Source organism: Corvus hawaiiensis, chromosome 5 (genome assembly GCF_020740725.1).
Source record: "Corvus hawaiiensis isolate bCorHaw1 chromosome 5, bCorHaw1.pri.cur, whole genome shotgun sequence".
Lineage (NCBI taxonomy): Eukaryota > Metazoa > Chordata > Aves > Passeriformes > Corvidae > Corvus > Corvus hawaiiensis.
The window spans coordinates 39,116,972-39,144,405 of NC_063217.1; the positions used below are offsets into that span (position 1 = coordinate 39,116,972).

General features: G+C 40.7%; 1 protein-coding gene and 1 long non-coding RNA gene across 3 annotated transcripts; one reads left to right on the forward strand and one right to left on the reverse strand.

Annotated features, from left to right (window-relative positions):
- The first annotated feature begins 1,677 nt into the window (after positions 1-1,677).
- On the forward strand, positions 1,678-25,825 carry LOC125326836 (histone PARylation factor 1). Of its 2 annotated transcripts, none has more exons than XM_048305388.1 (8): positions 1,678-1,755; positions 18,089-18,248; positions 20,192-20,378; positions 20,877-20,975; positions 22,009-22,159; positions 22,890-22,977; positions 23,564-23,736; positions 25,562-25,825. In XM_048305388.1, the coding sequence occupies exons 1-8, from the start codon at positions 1,705-1,707 to the stop codon at positions 25,691-25,693; spliced, it is 1,041 nt and encodes a 346-aa protein (XP_048161345.1). In that variant the 5' UTR covers positions 1,678-1,704; the 3' UTR covers positions 25,694-25,825. The 2 variants fall into 2 exon arrangements, with proteins under 2 accessions (XP_048161345.1, XP_048161344.1); XM_048305387.1 differs by lacking the exon at positions 1,678-1,755 and adding an exon at positions 16,869-16,938.
- LOC125326839 lies at positions 2,681-12,717 on the reverse strand. Its single transcript, XR_007204025.1, has 3 exons — positions 12,538-12,717; positions 5,566-5,666; positions 2,681-5,446 (listed from the first exon to the last, which is right to left on the reverse strand). It is a non-coding gene; the product is annotated as an uncharacterized LOC125326839 (long non-coding RNA).
- Positions 25,826-27,434: the final 1,609 nt, after the last annotated feature.

Sequence of the window (27,434 nt, forward strand, 5' to 3'; positions counted from 1 at the left end):
TGAACACGCATACATTTCATCAATTACCACTTTCTATAGCTTGGTGACACAAAACAAAATTACAGGAACACTTTGAAATAAATAAGTAAGCTTTGTGTGAAGGCAAAATCTTTCTAGCCCTGCACTTAGTTCACTGCACAGAAATTTAGGTGACATAAAAAATGCCATCCCAACAGTAACAATTCATAATGACAATAAAATTAAATTGTCTCTGTAAATTCAAAGGTCATTTTCAAGGTTTCACCAGCACCCTTTACAATCTTTACAGATGAAAACAAACCAGCCTTTTTAACATCAGGAAAAAGGGAATGAAAAGGCAAATGGAATTAGTCTAATTTCCACGTGTTGCCAGAATATTCTTTAAAAATAAAATTATTTCCATTTAACTTTTTAGTATGAAAAAAGAAAAATCAGCTATTTGAGGAACATGCTTTCTTACAGATAATCTGTTACAGACACAGAATACATTTTTTATTAATCTAAATCTGTTCTGGCCTTTGTGGTTCTGCCTCTAGCATGGAATCTGAGAGCATCTGTTATTCCCCGGGCACAAGTGCATGTGCCTGGGTCCACACCAGCATAAGCATTACTCATTTGTGTGTATTGTTTCCAAGGAGGAAGACATTTACAGGAATGGTCTGGAGGACAATAACAGAATACTCCTCTCTCTTGGCACCAGAAACCTAAATGTGCTTAACCTGGCCTTCCAATTTAGGGACAATTTCCTAATCATGGGAAAATGAGTAGAATCAATGTTTGCAAATTGTGCATTACTATACTGCTACTTCTCACTCAGAAATATAAAATTTCTGTCATATATATATATATATATATATATATGTATATATATGATTAATATATTGTTTCTCTGGCCAGAGCAAATGTAGAATGATAATTGATATAACGATACAATGTACAGTGATAATACAAGGTAATGCTGAAATAATTTTATTGATGTGTTGTGGAAGTGAATTCAGAGAACTTTCTCATCACTGCCTTAGTATTGCTATATAAAAGGAACACATATATTTTTTGTCACAGTAAAAAGATGATAAGCACACAAGACTGAAAAGTATCACTTCCTAAGACATACCAATAACCCAAATATCTAGAACTGGTGGGTTCTAAGAGCTACTGATACTGTGAGAGTCTAAAAAAAGCAATTCATTGGTATAGACAGAGTTGCTGAGACCTAGGATTCAGGTTAAGAAACCAAGTACCTATGAAATGCCAGTTGCACTGTGAGCCATCATAGCAGAAAGGAATACTGAGAGTGGCAACAGTATGTTACTAACAGATTCCGAAAGACATAATTTCATAGGCTGCTTTCAGATTACCAAATATAAATGGGCAAAGGCCATTCATATCAGGGATCGAAAGGCACTTGGACTAATCAAATAATTTATTTCATATGCTGGTAGCCACAGAATCTGGTTTGCAGACAGAAAGGGACATTGTCATGTGGATATTGACACTGTAAATGTAATCAAGTACAAAAGGGATTGAAAGGAAAATAGGAAGATAAGAAGCTCCAGAATAAATGAAGTGCAATTTAACCTATTGTTATTGTAACAACACATATTTTCACCAGACTTTTAACCTTGCATAACATTTATTTCCCAGCTGGTATGTACCAGGTGTGTTGCAACAGTGCAGTCCATGGGAAGAGGATCTGACTGCTGGCATACAAGACAACCAAGCAAGATGATTTTTACTAGGACTGGAGTCAACATTTATTTCTACAATTCAGAAGTGGTAAGGACTAGCACAGAATAGTAAAAGCAGCAATAGAAGCATCTATTTTCTCCCACTACTCTGCTTTTGCGGAAGTATTTAGCTTAATAATTTATGACTACTCATCAATTCCTTAGACATTGACTAAAGCTCAGAATATCCATCTCAGAATACCAAAGTGTCAAAGCCTAAGGCTACATTGCTAGCAATTTCCATTGGCAATACTGAATTCGGGGACCACCATAAAGTTACTGCTGCAGAAAGCTCAGCTTTTTTCAGATATTGACAGTGACAGGATCTTTCAACTGTACATCATAATTCAGAGCACTTCTAGTAGTATGAATTTAATTTAGCAAAAGCTAGCCCCTGTGAGATGAATATCATGTTTCAAATATGACAACATATCACATTTTAAAACTGAACAAAGTCACAGCTTTCCTATTGATAGAGAATTTAACAAATATGAAGTAAGCTGTTGCACTTCTTGAGACGTGTTTCTTCAGCATGAACTCTCACAGAATACTCCTGCAATGCTTCCTCATTCCTGTATCTAACTCCATCAGCCAACAGAACATCGCTTCCTAGAGTAACGGTGACCAGAAACTAAGGGAATTAGAAAGTGTTGGAAAGACGGAGTAAAATTTGAATTTATGCAAATTCTATTCAGTTATGACATGCCAGAAGAAAGCATGTGAATTTTTACAAACACAATCAAGTTTTGCAAGACACAAGTAAACAAAAGAGATTTTCTCTACACAAATACTGATGGAAGACACGAATACATAAATCTTTTGGACAAATAGACAATCAATTATGAGAATTTTTTTCCATTCCCAGCCCATCACAAGTTTTTCTTGAATACACTGTAAAGATAACACAGGTAATATAAAATCCTGATTTCTATAGGACAGCAACTGATTTCCTGCAATAAACTGACAGGCTACAGTCTAGGACTTACCACTGTGAAAAACATTTTAAGCAGTTCCTTCTTATCACCCAAATCATCTTGACCCGGTTTATGCAGAAGTGTCACAACTGCAATGCTTAAAATGTAAACTCAAACTACATGTTTTCTTCATTCTCTCCCAACACTTAGAAAAATTATAATTATTTCCCAGTTCATAATTAGATATGAAATTGTCTCAAGCCAAGATTGTACACCATGCTTTTTTGGAAAACAAATCGTAAGGATATCCTTTTTGGTTTTTTTTTTTAAATTGTTGAAGGTTAAAAATACAACACTGAATACAGATAGAAAACATTCCAAAAGAACAGAGTCTCCTTAAGACATGCAAACCAGTGCAGGATTTGTGGTAGAAATAGCAATATACGTTTCCACAGTAATGATTCAGTCATTATATGACTGTGAACTGCTATCCTGTTCACATTAGTGAATTATACTGCAGTTAGAATCATTCAGTGGCTGGATCTGTCTTGGGGGACATTTACTTCATGGCTGGGCTATTACCACAATTTATATAGCAGACATACCTGGTTTTAGCTCATTCAGATAACAAAGCAGTCTTTAACAGGTTTGTAACATGAAACAATCATCCATTCTAACACCTAAACCTTTCATGTGCAGGACTAAATACTGTATTGTACTGCTATTTTTAAGGCTCTGATGAGAGTAAGAAGACACGACCTCACAAACTCTAACTGGTTTGTCCTCCAAGGGGCATGTATTTGAGTAAGGATAGCAAAAACCAGACTCTAAATTGATCCTGAGTTAAGGCCAAACAGCAGGAATCCAATCCATTTGTAGGTGAAGTCAAGATTTAGATTTTCATTTGATTATGTAAATATCTAGGGGTCTTACAGATGCTTTTAACAGACCCTGTTAGACTACTTGTTCTCTTCAGAGAGACAAACACATCTGTACACAACCCAATGTTCTCAAAAAAGGAACAACTTGGCTACGTTTGTGGTTGTGGAGTTACCTTACACTCAGCCATCACACAGGTTGTTTCACGAATCTGTTACTCTGCAGAAAAATTACTTGGGGAAAAAAACGCAGACTCTCTCCTCACTCTTCTGCAGCACCTGTGCAAAAATGATCCTCCACTCAATTATTTTCTGTTCATACATGTTTTTTTTTCCATTGAGTAAATATCTGCTCAAAGGAATATTATTTAGGGATTCTTACAGAGTACGAACCACTTGACTGGATCCACTGATTTGCCTCATGCATGCAGATATTTGACCAAAATTGGATAAGCGTTAGCTTTGAAGACCAAATAGCAAAGTCCATTCTTTTGGAAGCCCTATATACCTATATTTTTAGCATTTTTGCTTTCAGAGGAAGGACATATTTACCAGGGGCACATAAAGGAGCTACAGTTCCTGCTCGACCCTATTTGCTCTGCACAGATTGATGTGCTCTCCATGTCACATTACAGAGGGTGTGTTGTGCTGTTCAATAGCACCCTTATTCACATCCTGACTGCATCCAGTCCTGCTGTATAGCAGTACTGTGTGAACAGATTGCTTTCATGACAGTTATGAAACTCAGAGGGAGCCAGTTTGAATTGCAATTTTATTTTTAACCATCCTACAAGGGATGTCTACAATCTAAGACACAACTGTCTCCAACATGATGCCAGTGTAAATAAGTGGATGCATCTGAATGGTTATCTTATATAACTTTAAAGGGCAAACCATGATCCTGGAAAGATTCAGACTCCTAGTACTCAGTTTGAAAAAAAAACATGCCTTTTTTCAGTTCCCATCTTCCTTCTCTTGTGGTAACTACATAAAAACGTGACAAATTCAGGAAACTGCTCAAAAAACTATATGGAAGTATCCACATTCAGCTTGAATTCCTGGATAACCAGAGTAGTATGACTCAGAGGACTGGATAAGCTTCCCTATCATCTGTTTCACAAAAGTACTTCAAGTACTTTTTAAACATTTTCAACTACAATTGTGTGATTATTTTAGCCCTTTGCACTTACACTGTGAAATGCTCAAATTAAACAAGACCAATTAAGCACATTCTTTTTGTACAGGATAATACTTATCTCAAGTGGTGTAATTGGCACTTTGGTTATGTGTACACTGTGGAATGCAGTGCAGTACAGAGATATCCAGCCTAACAGGAAAGAACACAATCATGGTAATTACGAGCACAGACAATGTGGAAGGGAGGAGAACTTTGAGCAAAATTAACTTCCGGAATAAAACCTTCTTTAGCATCCACACTTGGGCTCCTCTAAACAGCTTTAGAATATTTTTACCAGTGAATAAATCAAAGTGCCATGCAGTAATTGTCTTTGATAGACAAGAAAAAGTGTTTGTATCTCATTACTGGATCCTACTACAGCAGATGCATTTTAACCAACTGATTCCATTCTCCTTTACTAGACAGAAATACGTATCTTCCAGAATAAATGGCCACCTGATTACACAGTGTCTGGGGCCTTATAGCTCTGTCCAGGTAGTTATTATCCTATCAAGGTTTCCACGACAACTTTCTTTGGTCACAATGGCCACCAAGTAAAGCCATTCATTTAAAGTGATAGGACACATTTTGGTTCAAAACGAGATGCAATGAACTTTCCATCTTATTCTATCTATTCTGAAGGATACTCACAAGGGATTCCCAACTTCTTTAGCCACATGTTGTATTCTCCACTGGATTAAGGCTCCTACAAAGTGAAATCCACTTTTCACTTGTGGAACAATTCAGTGAAATCCAAAGATGTTGTCAGGACTGAATAGAAGAGAGGAAATAAATGAATCACATGGAAATAAATGAATCAGATGGAAATAAGATCACATGCACCAACTACATGTACATAAGAAGTGCCAGATACAATGTAATTTACCTACTTTTTTGAAAAAGCACGTGGACTCATTCAACAGCTGTGCTGCATCCCTCTAGAGGCAATATCATACAGGCAGAAAGAAAACACCATCCTGGAGAAGGATTTCTGAGAAATGCAAGGAGTTAGCAATTAGCTACAAATTACTTAACTAATGAAGAACAAAATTATGATTCTAATTAATCTTGTGATTATAGACTGATTTAAGAATTGCTGGTAAGTACTATTATTAGTCAGCAATGCAGCCATATCATAAAGTATTTCATTTGCTTTAGAAAAGATGAAACTGTAAGAGGTTCATGCTCTTTCTGATTTATAGAAATTTAACAGCTTGCCTCCCGTTACCATTAGTAGCCATGTGGTTAAATCACCTTGCCTCATTTTAAAGAAACAAAAATAGAGATTTTTTTTTTTAATTATTTCAATTCTTAATGTCTCTCACAACAAAACTCTCCATTTTGTTGACATCTTGGGTTTTGCTTCATACTACAAAAAACACTTGGTTACCAATATCAGATTATACTAAGTTGACGAGTGTGCCATCAGCTGTAGGATGATGACAATAGTCCTTTGTGCTTTATAACTGTTTCCAGGTGTATGTACACACCATAATAACTGTGTAATAATCCTGCCTTCTTCAAATTATGTTTCTGCTGGCTCATTTGATTTATTCTGGATTTTTAAATATTTTTCCCTAAAAAATGAAGAAAAATCAAAAACTATTTACACAGAATGTTAACTTAAATGTTGCAAAGATATACCTTAGGGTGGGGGGGGTTGAAAAGGAGGAAAAATATATTAATCACATCACAAAGCAAAGCTAATATATTAACGGTGATTATGAGAGAAGACAATGGCAAAGTTAAACGATAGCTTGTTACAAAGTATAAATCAAATTTTATATCATTTTCTTATGACTCTAGCAGATGGTCACCTCTCACATAACTGACTGAGCATGGGACCTGCTTTGCATTAGATCCCCTGCCTGATCTATGGGATGCTCTATTAAGCGCATCCTCAGCAAATTTGCTTGTGACACCAAGCTGTGTGCTGCAGTTGACATGCTGGAGGGAAGGGATGGCATCCAGAAGGACCTTGGACAGGTTTGAAAGTTGGGCCTGTGAGAGCCCCATGAAGTTCAACAGGGCCAGCTGCAAGATCCTGCACCTGGGTTGGGGCAATTCAAAGCACAAGTACAGGCTGGGTAAGAACAGATTGACAGCAGCCCTGAGGAAAAGGGCTTGGGAGCGTTTGTGAATTAGGAGCTTGACATGACCTTGTAACACGTGCTTGCAGCCCCGAAAGCCAATCACATCATGGGCTTCATCAAAAGCAGAATGGCCAGCAGGTCAAGGGAGGTTCTGCCCCTGTTTTGTTCTTCTGAAATGCCATCTGGACTGCTGCATCCAGCTCTGGGGTCCTCAATATAAGAAGGTCATGGATCTGTTGGAGCAAGTCCAGAGGAAGTCCATAAAGATGATCAGAGGGCTGGAGTGCCTTTCCAATGAAAACAGGCTGAGAGAGTTGGGGTTGTTCGGGTTAGAAAACAGAAGGCTCCAGGGAGGCCTTAGAACAGCCTTCTAGTACCTAAAAGGGGCCTAAAAGAAAGACAGAGTGGGACCTTTTACAAGGCCATGCTGTGACAGGACAAGGGGGAATGACTTCAAATTGACAGAAGGTAGGTTTACATTTGGTATTAGGAAGAAATTCTTTACTGTGAGTGTGATGATCACTAGCACAGGCTGCCTAGAAATGCTGTGGATGCCCCATGCCTCGAAGTGTTCAAGGCCAGGTTGGATGGGTTTTGAGTCACCTGGCCTTGTGGAAGGTGTCCCTGCCCATGGCAGGGGGCCTGGAACTAGGTGATCTTGAACATCCTTCCAACGCAAACCCTTCTGTGATTCTATGAAAAAAATACTGTTGACCTTTTCTTTAAGAAGACACAGATAGCAAATGCTTTTCTACAAGGTTTCTGAGCGGTTATTCCACAATTTCATATAACCAAGATGTTTGACAAAGATTTTAAACTATTTCATTCAATGGCTTAATGCCTGCATGTCAGCTGAAAGCCACAGGACTTTGCACAACTGAACAATGGGTCTTGCCAGAACCTTCTAAAAGTACAGGTGCCTACATTCTTTCTGAGACAAATAAAATAATTACTGATAACAACACCCACATGCAGTAAACTATACAATACAACATCTTAAAATATGTTAGAATTAACTATTGTAATTCAATGCATTTTTCTGGGAAGTCTTACGACATTGTGTAGACTTGAACATACACAACTGACAGCAGAAACTGAGCACCTAATAGATTCCAATTTGAAAAAATCAGCAGTGGTTAAGTGATGTATTTAGGTGTTTAAGTGGGTAGGTGACACTCTGAAGACACTGAAACTTCAAAAACTTTGCATTAAAAAGGAGTGGGGTTTAGAATATTTTAGTAATATCCAAGATTTTTTTCTTTACTATTAAAGAATCATGGTCCAATTATAGTGAAAGCACAATTAGCAGTAATTCAATAAGAGTTTCCACAAATCCTTCTTGGAACATCCATCCCATCTGCTACTCTTCATTCCTCCCCTTTTCCTTGATTAACTCCCTCTAGTTACACAGAATTATTTGACTGATAGAATCAATATAAGAAGTTTTGCTATTCTTTTAAGCCAGCCTTGTCATTGTAACAAAACAAAGAGTTGTAACTGCCACATAAATGAGTGCATTTTCTGTGATGAGGTCCCTGCCTAGCTTCCTCCTTTTCTTTTTCAGATGAAATTTTACACCTGTTATCTCTTCTGACAGCCAAGAAACAGAAGAGCAGATAAGTAAAAAAAGAAAATGGAACAATTAAGGGAAAAATAAGAAATTATGCAGGAGAAAAGCAGTTATGTTGAGCTATATTGTGTTTTGTGGGGTACTACAAATACTTTAACTTATGTTCTACTAATCAATCCAAAGCCTTTAGCATTTTTTTGCATTTAGATCTGTTGAAAACTGGGACCAGAAAGATAGGGGTTAAATGGCCAGGAAGCAGGTACAGCTGAGACCCTGCAACCCATCAGCCAATGCTGACACCTTGGTAAGAGCACACTATATAAGAGAACAAGCCTCCTAAGAAGAAAGTGTACTGCTTTTTGTCCTACTTTGGTTTCTGTTGTTTGCTGGTTTGGGGGTTTTTTTGTGACCTGCAATAGTAAGACTTTTCATTGAGAGTTGATTGTTTTCTTAATCTGCTGCCATGTGTAATTTAATAAGAGGGTGTTATTTCCTTTTGCTCTGAGAAAAGTAGAAAAATAAGGAGCTTTTCTTACAATAGCTGGTGTATTTATCTTTTTGCTGAGAAAGCAACAAGTGCTGATTAGCAGAGGTATTAGCTAAATTGTCTTGAGACCAAGTACTATGAAGTATGTAAAAAAAAAAAAGTCAAATGTGAGGGAGCTGACTGGCAAGATCTGGGTTACTCAGTTGAACCGAAACAATTTGGCTCTAAACATAACACTAAATTATTTGTGCTCTAAAGCATCTTGTATGCAGTGTTCCTAAGCTTAGAATATATTTTTAAATAGAACAAGTAACTATCAAATTGTTTTCTTGTGTAAATACAGAATAACATGCAAAAGAGATGAAGAGAGATGCTGTCCTATAATTTTTCACCAATGCAATACGAATATTCTTCTGATGTTTGTTGTAAAAGGTGTAGTTGATAAACTTAAGACAGTTGTTGGTCTCTAAATTGGAAAACTGACCGCTCTGGATGTGGAGACTTGCATCTGCATAGTTCTGCTTGAGACCCTTGATAACTTTGGCTTTTTGAGTGGTACTCTTTTTGGAATTTTTTTGTTATTAGCAGGGGACATTTTTTTAAGACTTTTTCTTGTTTTGGGGTGTTACGGATTTTTCTTTGAAGGAGGTATGTGGTATTTTTTTTTTTAAGCCATTTTGGCTAGCCAATACTACTAACTGTTACCTGAGGAGTCCCTGGGAGGGGAACCATATTAGCTCGCAAGACAGAGCCAATACCTGTGTATTTTTGTCAGGATATTATGGGGAAAAAAAGTGCTTAAAGCTTGGATTGTGCTGGTAACTAAGTTAGTGGCATACAAAACTGTCAGACTACTATAAGTAGGTGATCAAATGCAGTTTCATTATACTCAAGAATATCCCTAATCCCTAAGAGCTGTGAGCATTTGTGGCTTGTGAAATGTAGCATATCTCAACAGAGACGAAGCTTAAATTTACAAAATCTCAACAGGGAAAAGTGATGATGCTCAAGAAGAAATCCTACTGTGGAAGAAGTATTCATTACCTTTTGTGGCTATTAAGTAGGCTCCTTCAAGATAAGGAAGCATGTCAGAATCTTCCTGTGGTGCAAAATATCTTTCGGACGTACTGTATTTGCAGCTACCCAGCGGAGTCTGTCCTAATTGGGTTACTGCACTAAGGGCAGATTCAGCTCTGTGAAAGGAGCTGAAAGCCCAAGGCTACCGCATCAAGGGGAAATGCCAGGCTCTGCCCTCTGCCACCACCATCCCAACGAGAGAAGGGTTTTTTTCCCAATACTGGGCATAAGCCTGCCTTAGACAGAGCAATTGTCTTTGCATATGCTATAACCATGGGTGAGGGCTTTAGATAGATTTCCCTGCTGAGGCACTTGTTTATTGTAGCTTATAGTAACAAGGCAGATGAAAGGTGAATGGGATCACAGAAAAGAGAGTAGGATGTTTTCTCAGTGCTCCCTATGTTGTGCCATGGCACAGCATAGCAATTCCAGGTGAGCATCACAGCTGACTGGTCCCAGATGGGAAAGAGTAGAGCTGTGGCAGCTCAGTGCTGCACCTGAATTAATTAGTCATGCTTATAGACAGAAAGAGTAACTTATTTGGGAACAGACTGTGCTAATGCTACACAGCTCTAGGCACTGAAGCTGTTAGCTGGGAATGGCACAGTGAGAATATGCGGTATTTTGTGTTACTAGCTAGCAGAAGTTTACTGTACTGCTACACTAGAAGCCATATGGAGTGGAAACATCTGAACAGGTCTGAGGGAAGAACTTTAAATATGAACACAGGTCCAGAGTTGATGTTATACTTTAGTACTGCCTCTAAGACATATGTTAAACCCAGTTTTTGTTCCTTTTAATGTTTTGTGGTTGCCAGGGTGGCCAGAAAAATGCAGGAAGAAAGGCTTCTTACAGAAGTTGCTAAATATAATTGGATTGTTCACCCTAAACCATATACTCAATCCTCAAGTTTAGGGATTCTCACAGTAATAATGGCTACAAAATTTATGATTTGTAAATGGTTTATTGGAAAATCTAGACTATTGCCCCTCAGGATACTAAAACACAAAACTGGATTTACCCTGCCCCTGAAGAATCTTGCCTGTCAGTTACAGGCAGCAATTCTCTGTGTCTCTCAGATAATAGGAATATGATCAATTCTCCCAACTCAGCTGCTGAGTTCCTGACTCACTCTAGCCTAAGCCGAAGTGACTCACAGCCACAATTTTCTACCTCCTCATCACATTATTTGTTGGGGGAGGAAGCCAAAGTATACGTACTAGATAAAATGTTAATATCATCAGCCAAAACTTAGTGGATGCGTATTATTTCATTATTTGTATTGACTGTCACCCTAATATCCAGTTACAGCAGTATGTGAATTGCTTTCAATGTGAGGAAATTGTCCCATGAAAACAGGGTCCTGAGGTAGTAAAGACTGGGAGGTAGTGTATACTAACACAATATGAAAGACATGCCAGTTTTATAAGTTACTAATGGTAAAGCAATGTATGCAGGGATTGTCCCACTGGTAAACATGGTTATCAAGTGATTCCTCTTGCATATCAGAAATGTGAAACTTCACAAGGGATATCTACAAAGCAGTCATTGATTTAAAATTACTTGCTATTAGACTACTTTTATTTTTATGTATCAGATCAAAATCTTTCCTTTTTCATTTATTGCCTCCAGTGGCACCAACTTGACACTTTTTTTTCCTCCTTACCTGTATGCAGTGTTTTGTACATATGCAGACAAGTGTTTAAAGTGAAAATTATAGATTAAGAGAACCAGAATACCTACATAGGACAAAAAAACATAACCCCAAAAAATAGAGTACCTAGATTGCCTGGTTCAATCTATCCTGGCTTCAATAGCTGACCAGAAATAAAACTGGATTAGACTTACTAACTCTGTGGTTTACTTTCACTCGGGAAAACATTGTTTCAGATAGATATTCACATTAGCAGCCCTTTTATAGGAGTAGATTCTTACAGGAAAACTCTTAACTTCCTGGGATAATGTATTCAGATGAACTATGCCTCACTGTGCTTTAAACATACATGGCTGTACTTCCAAGTAAACCAGGCAACTTATAACAGTAGGTCTATGGCCATCTGTAAAACTTAACTGGTGCTTACAGAAAATGGTCCTACATAAAATTGCAGTTCTGTACAACCACAGGACTAACAAGTAATTTACATGCAGAATAGTGTAGATGTTCTGTGCTCCAAGCACTCATAATTTATGCAATCAGAATTTCCCTATATTCAAATCAGAGCAGAAAGAAAGGGTTTGGCTTGCAGTAAAATACTACTTACCACCATAAAATCATAGTTACTGCTAGCTGCCAGATCTAAATAGTGGTTCAAATGCTGGATTACAGCAGTATCAAGCTGTCAGTTTGAACTCTTGTCAAGAGCAGCTATTGCAAGGCTCACTGAATTGATACCTAAATAATATTAATTTATCTTCTAAAATATTTATCTACCTTCGAGTCCTTCACAGAAAGACTACTGTGTATCTTCACCTATATTCCTTTTTAAACACTCACAACACAAAGTATCCTGAAGCCTCTAGGATGTCTCAGGAATTACATGTCCTGCAGTATCCTGATCAATTTTCTTTGTTATGACTTCCCCTTCCACCCCCCTGCCCCTGTATTCTTTCATTTATCCTGGTGTATATAGCCTACCTTGCAGAATTGCAAGGGGAGCTGGCAGGGATCCAGGACAACCTGTCAGCACAAGCAGCAGTGAGGTGATGAGTCAGCAGAGGCACTGTGTGTCTTTGCCTCTGCTGCGGCACTGCTCACTCCCAACCCTCCTGGAGACAAGTCTTGGCTTTGACCTTGAAAAGTGTCCACAGCTCCTGCTCATCCTATTTTTATGAAAGGGAGGATGTGTCCTTCACTGAACCTGAAAATGTGGAGCTGCCATACAGAAGGCTAATAACCCAAGCAACAGAGGCTCTGTGTGATCTGAGGATTATGTGAGGCTTAACCTGAGAACAAGGCTGGCAATTTTGTAAAGCAATTCATAAAGAACAGTCACATAAACTGTGGAGTTAAAACTATTTTAAAATCGTGTAATTTCACTGCATTTGTGCCACACTGCATTCAGCACATCCCCAATGTGATAGCTGCACATGGAAAAATCCAACAGATGCTACATACACTGTGATTACATAGAATAAGACAAAATTATCTAGGGTTGAGAAATAAGATGCCTACACTGAAAGGACATCAATGTGACCACTCGTGTATTCAGGTATTTATTTTGTCTTCATTCCTTATACTGCATTTTAATAAGAAGAATTTAAATGGCTCCCTCTTGTGTCAAGAAAAATGCAGTATCATATTTGGCAAAAACTAATCCTTGAGCAGAAATTAGAATTCACCTATATTTATACTGCAGAGTATAATTATCAATATGTTGTGGTGACTGATGAGACTGAACACACCTATCCCTTGCTGCCCAGGTACTCTTTGAAACTACCTAAAAGAAGTGCCATAAACAGTTACCTTTCAGCTGCATATGATGAAGGGTAGGGAAAAACAGCTTGTGAACCATATGTATTGTATCCCATCTAATTTGCTAATGCAGTCTAGACTAGATAGATATCTCATCTTTGAGATCCCTGTCCTTAACGGTCTGTAACATCTCAGCACAGAATATCTGGATCAGCGTAGCTTGATTTACTTCTGGTGCTTTTCACAGGTGAGCAAATTTTCACCTTTTAAGGGGTGGGAGCATGAAAGAGCCAGTGAATGGCAGTGAGGAAGCAAAAATCTGATTTCAACAACCTTGCAAGTCTTTGTTCCTTCTTTCTAGTACCTACTAGCTGATAAAGTTTTTGCTCTGGCTTTTGAATCATGAAAGCTTTCTTCACAATAATTAATACCCATAAAACTCTGAAATTCCGAATTGAGGTTTTTTGGTTTGTTGTTTTTTTTTTTTTTGCATAGCATGGGGCATACTTTGGTAACTTTGGACATTAAGCAATAATCTCGGAAATGAACATATAAGAGGAAAAAACTTATAAGACACTGAAGTCTTGCTAACCTCAAGAGGCAAATAAAATGTATCAGGAAATGTGTGTGTATATGCAGGAAGTATCTACAATAGCTTTTGAGAAAGCAGGTCTGAAAAGCTTTGTTTCAAGGCAACATACTTGTGTTCTGTGGTTTCTCACAAAATCTGTTCCTGCATAGTTATGAATTAACAAAACCAAAAAAATCCAAGCAAAAAACCTAGGCCCACTTCAGAGTGGGACTAATCATACTGATGACTGGAGAGCTTGATAAAGCTACTTTGCAGATAATTATCTTGAGATAATCTCAGTTCATCCTGATTCAGAAGTCTGGTGGTAGCCACACAGGAGGCTATATTTTCCAGCTTGAAGGAAGGCTTTAAAATATCATATTATGAATTCTGCTGTAGTAATTTATCCTTTGTAAAAAAGTCTTCCCTGTTACAGCCTTACAGGTTGTTAACAGAATGAATGACGAAATGACTACCAATATCAAATTATATGTGCTTTTCAAATCTAGGACTTTGTATCCTCCTCCAAATAATTTGTTCATACTTCTCATACGGAGAGAGTTACCACTTGATCACAGAGAGGAAAAAATTACTATGGTGCACAGAATAATCATTCAGTATCTTAGAGTTACTTGTTTAAGGGCTTCTATAGTGGCACCCCACAATCTATTTCCACACTTCAGAGAAGAACTGATGAGGGTAGACTTAACTGAAGAGAAACTGAAAGGGTTTATTGAATCTAAAGTGTGTACTTAGGCTCAAAACTGCTGTTCTGAAAAGACCTTACCAGCTGCCACCTGGGGCTAGATACACCTAAACTCAAAAATACTCCCTTTATCTATCCAGCCAGGCAAAGGTACTTTTCTGAACGCAACCACCATCATGATCTTAATGGAACTGAGCTGCCTGCCTCATATTCCAAGCCTGACAGGACAGGATGAGGTAACTGGGCATTTCATTACTTATGTCTTTTGAGGTACTCATTCCAAAATTGTTTGGAAGGTACTTATAAAAAGACTGAGTTGCACTAGATACAAACACACACAGAAGTATTTTTCAAATCACATTTTATCTTAAATATGGCCAAACACTGGTACTCTTAACCAATAATCTATTTTTTATTATTATTATTATTAGCTTTCCTTTCAGTAAGCACTGAGAGGAGAAAATGAGGGCATAAAAGCCTGCAAAGCTATAGGTTTGGAGGTGAGGTTATTTAATCCTTGCAAGAGGAAAAAAGCTTATCCTGAAATGGTTGTGGGCAACAGAACTTGGCATTTGTCCGCTTTAAGACTGAAATGGGACCTACTGGGGCCTTTGGTGAGGCTGGAATTCAGGTAGGCTATGGTAGGGTATATAACAGATACTTGGGATGGGGGTGGAGGAGGTATGCTTTTATTCTGAAGTCTGTGAGAATACTTTTCACAAAGCTACTCAGGAAAGTGGCATTCCTTGGGTGACATTTCATCTAACCTCCATTATGGCTAAGGTTTTGTGTACTAGAAATTATGAGTGAGACTAGTATTAGAAAGCATTTCCCAAAGAAACCTCAGGCCAGTACTCTTGACACTTTTGAGAAAGAAAATTAGGTTTGTGGTTTCTTAGTAAGCTTTTGTGCCTCATTTCTGCTTAACCTCAGGTGATGAAACGTAACCCAATCCTTAAACAAGGTTTGGACTTGAAATTTAATATTCCTTTCGTGTGTATGTGGGATTTTGGTAAGCAGACAATAGGTATGCTGATTTAAACAACAATTCTTCCATTAGAGAGAGGAGACTTTGATGCAGACTTTGTTCTGCATCTACATGATAGCAAACCTTTCTGTTTTATGTACAGGCAGTGCTATCATCAGTTGGGATCGAGTTTCCTGTGACTTGTGTGTAACTCTTAATAGTGAATGCTGTAGCCTGACTTAACACCACCGAGTTTTTGTGTGAGTCATATGTGTCAGGTGGTTGAAACACAGTGCTGTTTAATCCTAGATCTAAGCTAACAGTCTATGCCAAAGCAAATATTTACAACCTTAATGGACTGCAGGATAAAAAGATGTCACGGTATTTACTTATGCCATATGTGCATCTTTCTTTCTGGTAGGCAGTGTGAGTTCACTAATTCCTGTAGCTTAACTACATAATGTTTCTTTAAATAAACCCACTGCGGTCTCGCTTACCGAAACAAAAAAAGTGAAGGTTTATATATAACCAGCTTCCCACTGCCGCCTCCTGCGCCGCTGGTTTCCAGGCCCTCTCCGACGCAAAGCACTCGAGCAGTGTAAGCGGATGTTGCATAATGTGATTATGGGCTGCTCTAAACTGAGGAACGCGTCCCACTTGCGGCGTGTTACACACGGCTGCCTCGCTTCTTTCATTGGAACAGAAGCTGTGATGCTGCTTTTATATTCCTGGCAGTTGTCAAATGCTAAAGCAGAAGATTAGGGGATTTGGGCTTTTTTTTTTTTTTTTTTCCTTCGTACTGAAAACCTTCAGTTGCTTCCTCTCTCTTATGCCTTTAGCTCTGAAGGAGATGATTACATTTCAGGTCATCTCTTCCTCTGTCTGATCCCAATACACCACCCTTACTCACATTACAGGAATTTGCATGTATAGGTAATCAGGATCTTAAAAAGTCAGCCTCTAAAGTGTATCTATGCGGTGTATCTACCGCTGAGGGAACATGGCGGTGAGTTCCCGACTTGTCTCCACCACCAGCCGCATTCGCCATCCGGGCTGAACCGCATTCCTTCCCTTGGGTCGCCACAGCCGGGGTCGCCACAGCCGGGGGTGCCACAGCCGGGGGTGCCACAGCCGGGGGTGCCACAGCCGGGGGTGCCACAGCCGGGGGTGCCGGCGGCCCCCGCCCCTCACACTCCCCGCCCTCAGCGCCCCTCGCGGCCGCCGCGCGGGGCCGGGCCGGCTCCGGAGCTGGCGCGGGGCTGCGCAGGCGCGGCGCGCGCGCTGTGTGGCGGCGGGCGCGCGGGATGCGGGCGGCGGGAGCGCATGGCAGGTGGCGGGAAGCGGAGGCCGCGCGGCGCGGCGGGACCGGCCGGAGAGCAGGTGGGGTTCCGCGGGAACACGGCCGGGGGCGGCGGGAGAGCCGCGGGCCTGCATCGGCGCGGGTGCCGTGTGGTGTCTGTGGGTCCTTTGTCTCCTTGGCCCTCGTTCCGGTTTGCTCCGCGGCTTTGGGGAAAGTCACAGGGCCTCGGGCTCTCCTGCGCGGCAGCCGCTCCTCCACCCGGCCATCTCGCGGGCACCGCCGCGCTTGAAGTGCGTTGGGCCCGCCGGCCGTCCCATCATCCCGGCGGGACCGCCCTGGCAACGGGGACACTCGCCGTGTCCCGGGTTACCTGGGTTACCTGGCGGCGGCCCTGCTTCAGAGGTGAAGCGTCCGCCGCATTGTTCTCTCCTAAGAACAGAAAAGAAGCTTTCTTTTTTTTTTTTTTTTTTTTTTTTTTTTTTTTTTTTTTGGTTAATTTTTATTCTTTCAAATGGCGGGGGCGTCGGGGGGATGTAGCGATTCCTACCAATTCATGGAGACTTAAGTGGGAATGGGGTGGTTGAGGCTAGCGCTCCAGTGGAGTGTGCTCGTATGGATCATTTCCTAGCCTGCTTCAGTTCACGTTACATCATTTTTAAAAGCAAGTTCACCTTTAAAGCTACTTTTAAAGTGCTGCACTGAAAACTGCAATAGTCGTGATGTGGAATAGCACAGTAGTTCAAACAGCAGAGACTAGAGGATTTTTGCCGTATTATTTGATCAGACATGACAAAATAGTATCCCTACTTCCAGCTGTCTGTAAAACACAAATATGTTGTATGCAGTCTGCAGTGTGATTGGAAATGGTCATTTTAAAACAATGTAAAATTAGATTAAACCTTGAGATTGTTTGCTCCTTTGCTTAGTTAACTAATAGAAGTGCTTCTGTTTGTTATATTGACCCATTAATATAAAAGTAGCAGTTTGCTACTTCAGACATGTTTAGCACATATGTCAGACTGCACTTTTAATGGATTCTGTCTAAAACAGATGTTCTAGGCTGTACATATGCTGCTTTAACTAACAAACATGTCCTAATAGACCTAATCCTTGTTCCTCCATTAATAGAAAATCTTTGTAGAATCCTTTGGTAGAGCTGACAGAAAGCAACTAAATTAACTCTGTTTTGGGTTGTTTTTTGTTGTGTTTGTTTGTTTGTTTTATCTACAGAGTGAAAAAAATGGAGTTGTCAAGAAGAGAAGATCAAATCAGGCAGATATTCCTGATAGTCTTTGCCAAGAAGCAGAAACATGCTATCGGCTTAGACTGCCTGAGGACTTCTACCAGTTTTGGAAGTTTTGTGAGGAACTAGATCCTGAGAAACCAAGTGGTGAGGTTTTAAATTTTGCCTCTTCTAACTTTCACTCGCAAAAGCAGCCTGAAGGCAGGCAAACTGGAAGTGATCAGATGCATTTCAATGAAGCTTCAGTTTTTCAGTTGAGATGGAGGATATTTACATGAGTGTAAACTAAAATACTGGTTATAATCACTAAGATGTACACTTCAAGCTTTCTAAAATGTAACTACTTAAGTTGTGCAATGTAAAGGAACTAAATGTGGTCTAAATCTGCCTTTCTTGCAGGTGTATTTAAAATGTTTAGTGTGGAACTCAAGTTTTCTCATGTATCATGGTTTAATCCCAGGCAACAACTAAGCACCACCCAGGCACTTGCTCACTCCCCCTTGGTGAGACAGGGGAGAGAATCAAAAGGGGGAAGGTGAGAAAACATGTGGGTTGAGCTAAAGACAGTTTAATAGGGAAAGCAAAAGCCACAAGCAAAGCAAAACAAGGAATTAATTTAGCACTTCCCATGTGCAGGCAGGTGTTCAGCCATCTCCAAGAAAGCAGGTCTGTGTCATGTTGAGCATGATGTCACATGCTATGGGATATCCCTTTGGTCAGTTGGGATCAGCTGTCCCAGCTGCGTCCTGTCTCAGCTTCCTGTGCACCCACAGCCTCCTCACTGGTGGGATCAGAGGTTGAAAAGACTTTAACTCATTGTAAGCAGTACTAAATCTGGATTTCAACCTCTTCAAGTTTATTATATAACTGAATGTGGCATCCCTGTGTGCTCTAGAAATGACAGTATCTTGAGAGTCATAGAATGGTTTGGGTTGGAAGGGACCTTTAAAGGTGACAGAGTCCAACTCCCTACAATGAGCAGGGACATCTTCAACAGGGCCAAGTTGCTCAGAGCTGAGTCCAGCCCAGCCTTAAGTGTTTCAAGGTCATCCACCATGTCTCTGGGCATCCTGTTCCAGTGTTTCACCATGTGCATCATAAGACATTCCTTATATCTAGTCTGAATCTACCCTGTTTTAACTAAAACACATTACCCCTTGTCCTCTTGCTACAGGCCCTGCTAAAATGTTTGTCCCTACCTTCAATACCTAAAGTACTGAAAGGCTGCAGTCAAGTCCCTGGAGCCTTTTCTTCTCCAGACTGAACAGTCCCAACCCTCTCAGCCTGTCTTTGTAGGAGAGGTGCTCTAGGCCTCTGATCATCTTCATGAGCCTGCTCTGAACCCACTCCAACAGGTCCATGTCCTTCCTGTGCTGACAACCCCAGAGCTGGATGCAGCACTGCAGGTGGGGTCTCACCAGAGTGGAGCAGAGGGGCAGAATCCCCTTCCTCTCCCTGCTGCTTTGGATACGGCCCAGGATGTGTTTGTCTTTCTGGGCTGCAAGTGCATGTGGCCAGGTCGTGTCCAGCCTCTCATCCATCAACACCCCCAAGTCCTTCGGGGTAGGGCTGCTCTCCATCTGTTCATCCCCAGCCTGTGTTGATACCAGGGGTTGCCCTCGCCCAGGTGCAGGACTTTCTACTTGGTCTTCTTAAACCTCAAGAGATTTCCATTGGCCCATTTCTTGAGCTTATCCAGGCCCCTCTGGGTGGTATCCTGTCCTTAAGGAGTGTCATCTGCACCCCTCAGCTGGTTTTGTCTGCATGTTTGCTAAGGTTTGCTGCTCCCCTGTCTTGTGTAATTGCTAAAGATTAATATTGAACAATACTGGTCCCAGTACAGAGCTCTGAGGGATGCTACTCATCACCAATCTCTGTCCAGACATTGGACTGTTGATGACTACTATTTACGAGATGTGTAATAACTCTTGAATGAAAGCTATCTGGTCAAAACAATGTCTTAGTTTTCCTTGTCTAGTGAATAGAGTGTTTGACTAAATTTATGGAAATTTTTGATACTTGAGCAACACAGAAACTTCCTGGTCTAGACACACACCTGAATGTAAATCAATTCATGGTTTGCTTTTCAGATGCACTTGTGTCAAGTGTTGGACTTAAGCTGGTTGGACCATATGATATTCTTGCTGGGAAACACAAAAAAGCAAAATCAACAGATGTGAACTTCAATCTTCATTGGAGATTCTTCTATGATCCCCCAGAATTTCAGACTATACTTGTTGGGGATAGCAGAACACAGTATCACATGGGATATTTCAGGTATTTTATTTCCTGTGTGCTCTTGCTCCACTGTAACTATGCATAGCTTTTGTCCTCTTTTTTTTCCATGAAGCGTAATTTGAGAATTGTGCACTATGACCAAACAAGAATCTTTCTTTTTTGTAGTAGGATATTAACACGTGCCTTTATCTTCTTATTTAAAAAGATCACAAGAACAGGACTTGAAGACTAGATTTAAATGTTTATTGAACTACCTCCTCCAGCCATCCAGAGCACCTTCACTCACTAATCTTTAACTTTTGCCATGATACTGGGAAGAAAATCAAATGGCCAGAAGGGAATATGTATTCTCTCTGCATGTATGGCTGTGAGTTCTTCTCAAGGTTTGCTGTAAGATTCAGAGCTTTAGATCTAAGGGCATTTTTGGAAGGTTTCTGAAGGAGGTGGCAGCATGGTGAGGAGGCAGATTTAGTTTTACTTTGAAATAGGAGCAGTGGACACAGCCTGACTATTTTGTGTGTATTTTTTCATCAATAGGGATGTGCCAGATGAACTCCCAGTGTGGGTTGGTGCAAATGAAGCTAAGAAGGGTTGTGTGATTTCACAAGTTGGTGATAATGTCTTTGCTGCAGTCAAGTAAGGTTCATATTTACTTTTGTTTATAAAGAGCAGAATAGAGAGAAATTGTTAATTGGGAGGTGGGATGTGGAATAATGAAGCTTAACTGATGATATGTCTTTCGTAAGAAACCCCCGCTTGTTTTCTGCCCCTGATGGCAAGTTTTAACATTCTCTCAAAAGCCTTTGTAGGCTTTCTGACAGTGTTTTCCTTTCAGAAGTGAAATAGATAAGTGTTAATTATGTCATTCTTTAAATATATTGGCAGTGACAGGCTCTAAATTGGAAAAAATACCCACTGGGTATGTTAAAATACTTTGTAAGTAGAGAAAGGGCATCTCAGACTGTGGTAAAGGAAATCTGAGTATAATAGTAGATGAGTAGCATCTGTCTCTTGTTCTTGCCTACATAAAAATACATTATGTTTGTATATAATTAATATTTACAAGAAGTACCATTTCTGACCTGTGGCAGGATAACACTTACATGGATATGTAGTTCAGTCTCATTCATGGAGCTCTGCATGTTCCTGTGTCAGGAATGTAAACAATTGATCTCATCCCTGCCGGTTAAAGATGGAAAGCTCTCTAAGGACAGACACATGTCAGTCAGTGAAAGCAGGCTGAAGAAAGGCTTCTGCAAAAGAACCCTTGTGCAGTGCAGAGTTAAACGAGGACATTTGTTTTGAAAGTATCATGGGGAAGCTCATAAATATGTATTTGTGTGCATGACTTGGATGACAAATGATGTATATGGCACAGAAGCAGCAAACTGAATGTTTAAGATAGAAAGATGAACAGCTACTGAGGCTGGGAGAACCTTCAGCACCTGCAGATTGCATAAACTAGATCATAAAGCAGATACAGATAAGAAAAGCCCAAGTACTGGCTGTGCCAAACTATTTTCTTTCCTCTTGTTAAGAGGCTTGTATTTTCAAATCTCTGTATAAATAAACTCGGGACTGCTAATCTTTGTTGTTAAGATCTGGAGGTTTAACATTTAAAAGGTTATTAGGTTTTTTTGTTTTCTTGATGTGTTTCTTCTGTTTGCAGATTATTTTTGTCAAAAAAACTTAAGGAAGTGGCTGATAAAAAGAAAAATGCTGTTTTGAAAGACATAGATGAAAAGCTAACAAGAACAGCAAAAGAACTGGGTTATTCTCTGGAACAAAAAACCCTGAAGATGAAACAGAGAGATAAGAAAGTATGACTTTCCTCATCCACTGGAGAGAACTAAGTTCTGTTAAATTTTTTTCATTTACTTCCTGTTTGTGTTTTTTCATCCTTCTAGTCAGTAAGGATGCCTCATTTAGGCATTTCCAGTGGTAATCAGTTCTCTATAAAACTTCAGGAGAGGGAAGATTACTACAAGTGTGTTCCAAATAATAGGATTAAATAAAAACACTTCAGTAAATCATAGCTTGGCATTCAATCACAAACAAAACAGAAAGAACAAACTACCACCAAGAAAACCTAGTAAGCACAATAGTCTAAAAACTGAAACAAATAGAGGGCATGGAGAAAACTGCTTTAAATGGAAGATTCTTGTAAATAGCTGGGCTGGATCTGTTAGAAACAGGACCATTAAGGGTGATATGGATGATAATAACAGAGGTTTTTCACATACCTATCAAAAATTATTAGGGTAGGAGGGGACTAAAGAAATGTGGCACAATGCTACACAAGTGACTACAAGGGTCTCTAGATTTCAGAATTCGACTGAAATGGAGTTTCAAGCTTCAGTTATTTCAAACTTCAATACTTGAAAGTAACTGCCATATAATTTGAAATAATTTAAGTTGATGTCCTGGAGCCAGGACACTATATTAGGTTTGACCACCAGCAATCAGGTGTTAGTGTTTAATGAGGTGAGTTTTTAGGTCACAGTACTTTCTTATGGTGCTATGTTCCATTTTCTGTCTCTTTTTTTTCAGGTGGTGACCAAAGCATTTCATGGAGCAGGCCTAGTTGTTCCTGTAGACAAAAATGATGTTGGATACAGAGAACTTCCTGAAACAAATGGTAAACATCTTGTTTACTATATCCTTCTGCTTTTTTGAGTGAACAACCCCAAGTAAAAAGCAAACTGCATTCATATTTTCTACTTAAAGAATTTGAGTGGTGGGAGTAAAAGGTAGGAGTCCTAACCATCACACTTGGGCTCAAAGTATTGTCTTTAAAGGAACCAGGTGAGAATCAACAAAACCATGCTAAATCTAAGAATTCCAGAAGTAGTTGTTCAGATGACCTTTCCTTTTGTATTGGCAAAGCCATGCCGGAGGTAGATCCAAAAAGCTGATCTGCATTCAGGGATTTGTGGGCTTATTTCTTATCCACCCCCTTGTCCCACTGTCGAACCAGAATCAGTTCCTTGATGCAATTTCACCACATAAATGCTTGTCTTCCTCTATGAGGAACTGAGAGGGATGGGCATGGGGCAAGAATGAGCTTCCAAGGAAATGGGGAAGCTTCACCAACAGTTCAGGGTGTGCCCACTTAGCTTACGTGTAAGTGTGACACACGGGTACAGTTTCACCACAGAATACTTCTGTGCAATATTAAATTTCTTTATTCAAACATCTAAATACCTGCTTTTGCTTTTTTGCAGCTAATCTTAAAAAAATTTGCAAGGCCATTGTTGATGCTCCGACTGATGAGGAGAGAGTGAAGGCCTTTGCACCCATTCAGGAAATGCTGACCTTTGTTCAGTTTGCTAACGATGAATGTGACTATGGAATGGGGTACGAACTGGGCATGGACCTGTTTTGCTATGGATCACATGTGAGTGCTACAACAACCATACTTCACAAAACTATGCATTATTTTATATATGGGCTAGAATTGTTCTGCTGGAGATTAATTATCCCTAGGAATTGTAGAGGTCTGCAAGAATATTTTTAATTCATGAAGGCTGTTAAAAAGTCACACAACATCATTCCATGTTGAATTTAAAATTGCGTGTGTGAAAGCCCAATCCTGCACTCCAGAAGCAGAGTGCAAAGTGTCTGATCCAAATGCACTGAACAGCTGGAGTCCCCTGTCTCCAGCCGCTTGTATAGGCACCCATATTCAACCAGATCAAGAAACAGCCTGATGTTTGTAGTAACCTCAGCTGCAAGAATGTGAACCCAGGCCAGCTGCCTCGCTGTACTGCCTTGTGTGGCTGCACAGGGCACCTCCCACGTGAAGTCTCTTCTCTAGTTTTCTGCTAACAGTGAATATCATCAGTAAGGGGATTGAATTAATAGCACTTAGTTACACATAAAAATTATACTTAATGCTTTTTGTTCTGTATTAGCCACTGGCCTGTTGATAAAAAGGGTCATGGCTGTAACCAGTCTATGGCTAGAAATTAACACATGAAGTTTCAACATCAACCTAATATGAATGGATGGTCATAGAAACACCCCTGCAAAATAGCTGCTCCTAGCAAAACTAGTATTGGCTGAGTGGTGCTCCAGAGTATCATGGGAAAGGTAAGTCTTGCAATACTAAATGTAGGCCCAAAAGAGCTGTACTGACACTGGTTAAAATATTTAGCCATGGAAATGAATGAAAACTGACTGCTCTTGCCATATGCTGTTAAATTACTGATGTTTCTTAGATTTCATGCCCTGCTCTCTTAAGTTCTGTACAGCATCTGAAAATGTGTGGTATTTTCCTCTAATATCCTGTTCATTTAGAACCCTTCTTTCAGAGACAAGGCTGCTTTAGCTGCTTAAATCTTTTCTACAACTGGAAGGGCAGTGAAGGAAACAGTTCCTCCCATTCTTCTGATTAGGTAGAGGCAAATACTCATCTTCTGTGCTTTGTGCTTTTCAGCACATGAGACTAACCACTGACAAAGTCCTGCAGTGAAAAATTGTGTTTACAGTACTGTGATGTGTCTTGTCTGTCTTATGCTGCAGCTTGAAACACCTGTAACTTTGCAGCTGTTTTCTAGAATTAGAAACCTTCATCTTCTAGTTTAGTAAACAGAAGAAACAGTGGCTTCACACAAGTTATGCTACAGTTAGGTCCCTGCCTGTGTTGGAGCTCCTACTTGGAGCTGTTTTCCAGTTCTGACTGGAGCCTTCCTGTCCTTTTGCTTACAGAGCCAGAGAAACAGTGACACTTTATCTGTAGCCCAAGACATAGAAAAGAACTTGAATCTTGTCCCCTTTGTTTGAGAGAGACAATGGACTTACATGTACAATAATGATTGCAAATGCTAAATATGCTCTGATGTTTATACCTTTGAAGTGCTTAAATGGTTACTGTAACTAGTACCACTGTACTCCCCTCCAGTTGTGGGGTGGGATGAGACGTGGGACTGTGACAGGATAGGGGACTTCATCCTGCGGGCTGGAGCTTGGGATGCTGTATTGAGTGGGACCATCATCTCTTGCACTGCTAACTCTTGGTTTCTCTCTCACTGCAGCAGCTCTGGCAACCCTGCCTGCTGTCTGTGGCTGTCACAGGTGTAGCATGAGGATGTGCTCAGCCATTTCGGGAGGGGTTGAAGGGAGCAGTGTGAATGGGGCAGAGCCAGGAGCTGGGGGTGCTCCCAGAATAAACAAAACCACTGAGGCCGAGGGCGGCTCTTGTTTTCCCTTCTCTCCTGCAGTACTTCCACAAGACAGTGGGCCAGCTGCTGCCCCTGGCTTACACCCTGCTGAAGAGGAGCCTCTTTGCCGAGATCATCGAGCTGCACCTGGGCAACCGACGGGAGGAGGACCTGGATCAGCTGGCACCCTGAGCCGGGCACGGGGGGGTTGCAACGGGGGCAGCCCTGCAAGCCCGGGAGCGGGCTTGGCTTTGTGTGTGTTTGTGTGTCTTTTTGTACTCGGCGGCGGTGTCTCCTGCGCTCAGTAAAGGTTTTTCTAAGGAACGTGCTGCTTCCCAGTGCTGCCTTTGCACGGCGGGACCGGAGCGGGGCCGCCCACGGGCGGGGCTGCGGCACTGACGCGCTCGCCTGGCCCTGCCCTGCCGGCCCCGGCAGCCAAACCTGGGCCAGGACTGCGGCTATAAGGAAGGGCAGGCTGCTGCCCAGCATTGCTTGGAGCACCTGCGGGCACCACGGCAGGGCCGGGCCGGGCTGGGCTGGGCTGCTGTGGCTTGGTTGCTGCCCGCCTATGCCATATGCGTATCGAGCCTCACGTCCCTGCTCTGGGCCGTGGTTCTGCCATGCTGTGTTTCCCCAGTTGTGTCCCACCCCTCAGGTAAAGCATTCCCTTACTGCAGCATTCCCTTCTGTGGCAAAGCACTATCCCTGCTCCTGCATTGCTGGAGCTGGCTCAAGTGCGAGGAAACCAATGGGATGAAGGAAATGCTAACTGACATTACAAGAGACAGTGGGACTTCACTGCAGTTACTACTTGATAATCAGAAGAAGCCATCTCTAAACATTATAAAATTAAACCCATGTGATTTTGTACAAGGTGCAAATTAATTGATTTCAAGGTCATTATCCCCCAGTTCTGTGTTCTTGTTATTGCACTTGGAGGTTTATTCTCAGGCAATTGGTTAAAGTAACAGTCCAGAAACAATGGAAAATAACATTTGCTCTTACTCAACAGCCCTGCCACCACACAGTGACTGACTTCCATTGTAGCAACTCACATCAATACTAGTGACAGCAGTACTAATTACTACTGATAAAGATAGCACTCTGGTCATATAAGTCATTCCTGCTTTTTTAAGCAAAGGATTGACAGTTATCTGTTACTTCATGGTAAAAGGGAGCATTAGAGGTATAGTGTAGGTTAGAGTGCTGCAAAAGTATCGTGAGTTTCAAATGCACAAGATAATCACATGCCACAGCTACTTCTGTAAATTTGACAACTTTACCCCTTTCACTCAGCATATAAATGTCCCATTTCTTCAAGCACAAACATGCAGGCATTCTGTCATAGGCCTAAAGTTTTGCTTTATACATAAAAAAGATATACTTTCTGTCTCATTCCCCTTTTTATGTTTCAAGTACAGGAGCCCTTTATATTAATGCCCTGTAAATCATACAAATACTAAAAAAGTAGAATCATGGAAAGGTTTCAGTTGGAGGGAACCTTAAAAATTCAACTTTTGAACTGTTAAATATGAACTTAGCTCTGCAAAAATGAGGACCCAAGACTAGACCCCCCTCCTCCTCTACTAGCCCCTGAGGGAGAAGGAACTCTGTTACAGCAGCTGTAAAATGCTCGGTGTGCTGTGTATCATTAAACTTGGACAGGCTTTCTAGCAGGGCCTGCTGCACTAGGACAAGGAATAATGGTTTTAACTAAAAAAGAGTAGATTCAGACTAGATAGGGGGAAGACTTTTATTGTGAGAGGTGAAACACTGTAATGGGTTGCCCAGAGGGGAGGTACATGCCCCATCCCTCCAAGTGTTCAATGGATGATGCTCTGAGCACCCTGGTCTCACGGAAGGTGTCCCTGCCCACAGCAGAAGGGTTGGTCCCTTCCAACCCAGGCCATTCTGTGAAGTGTACATCATCAAC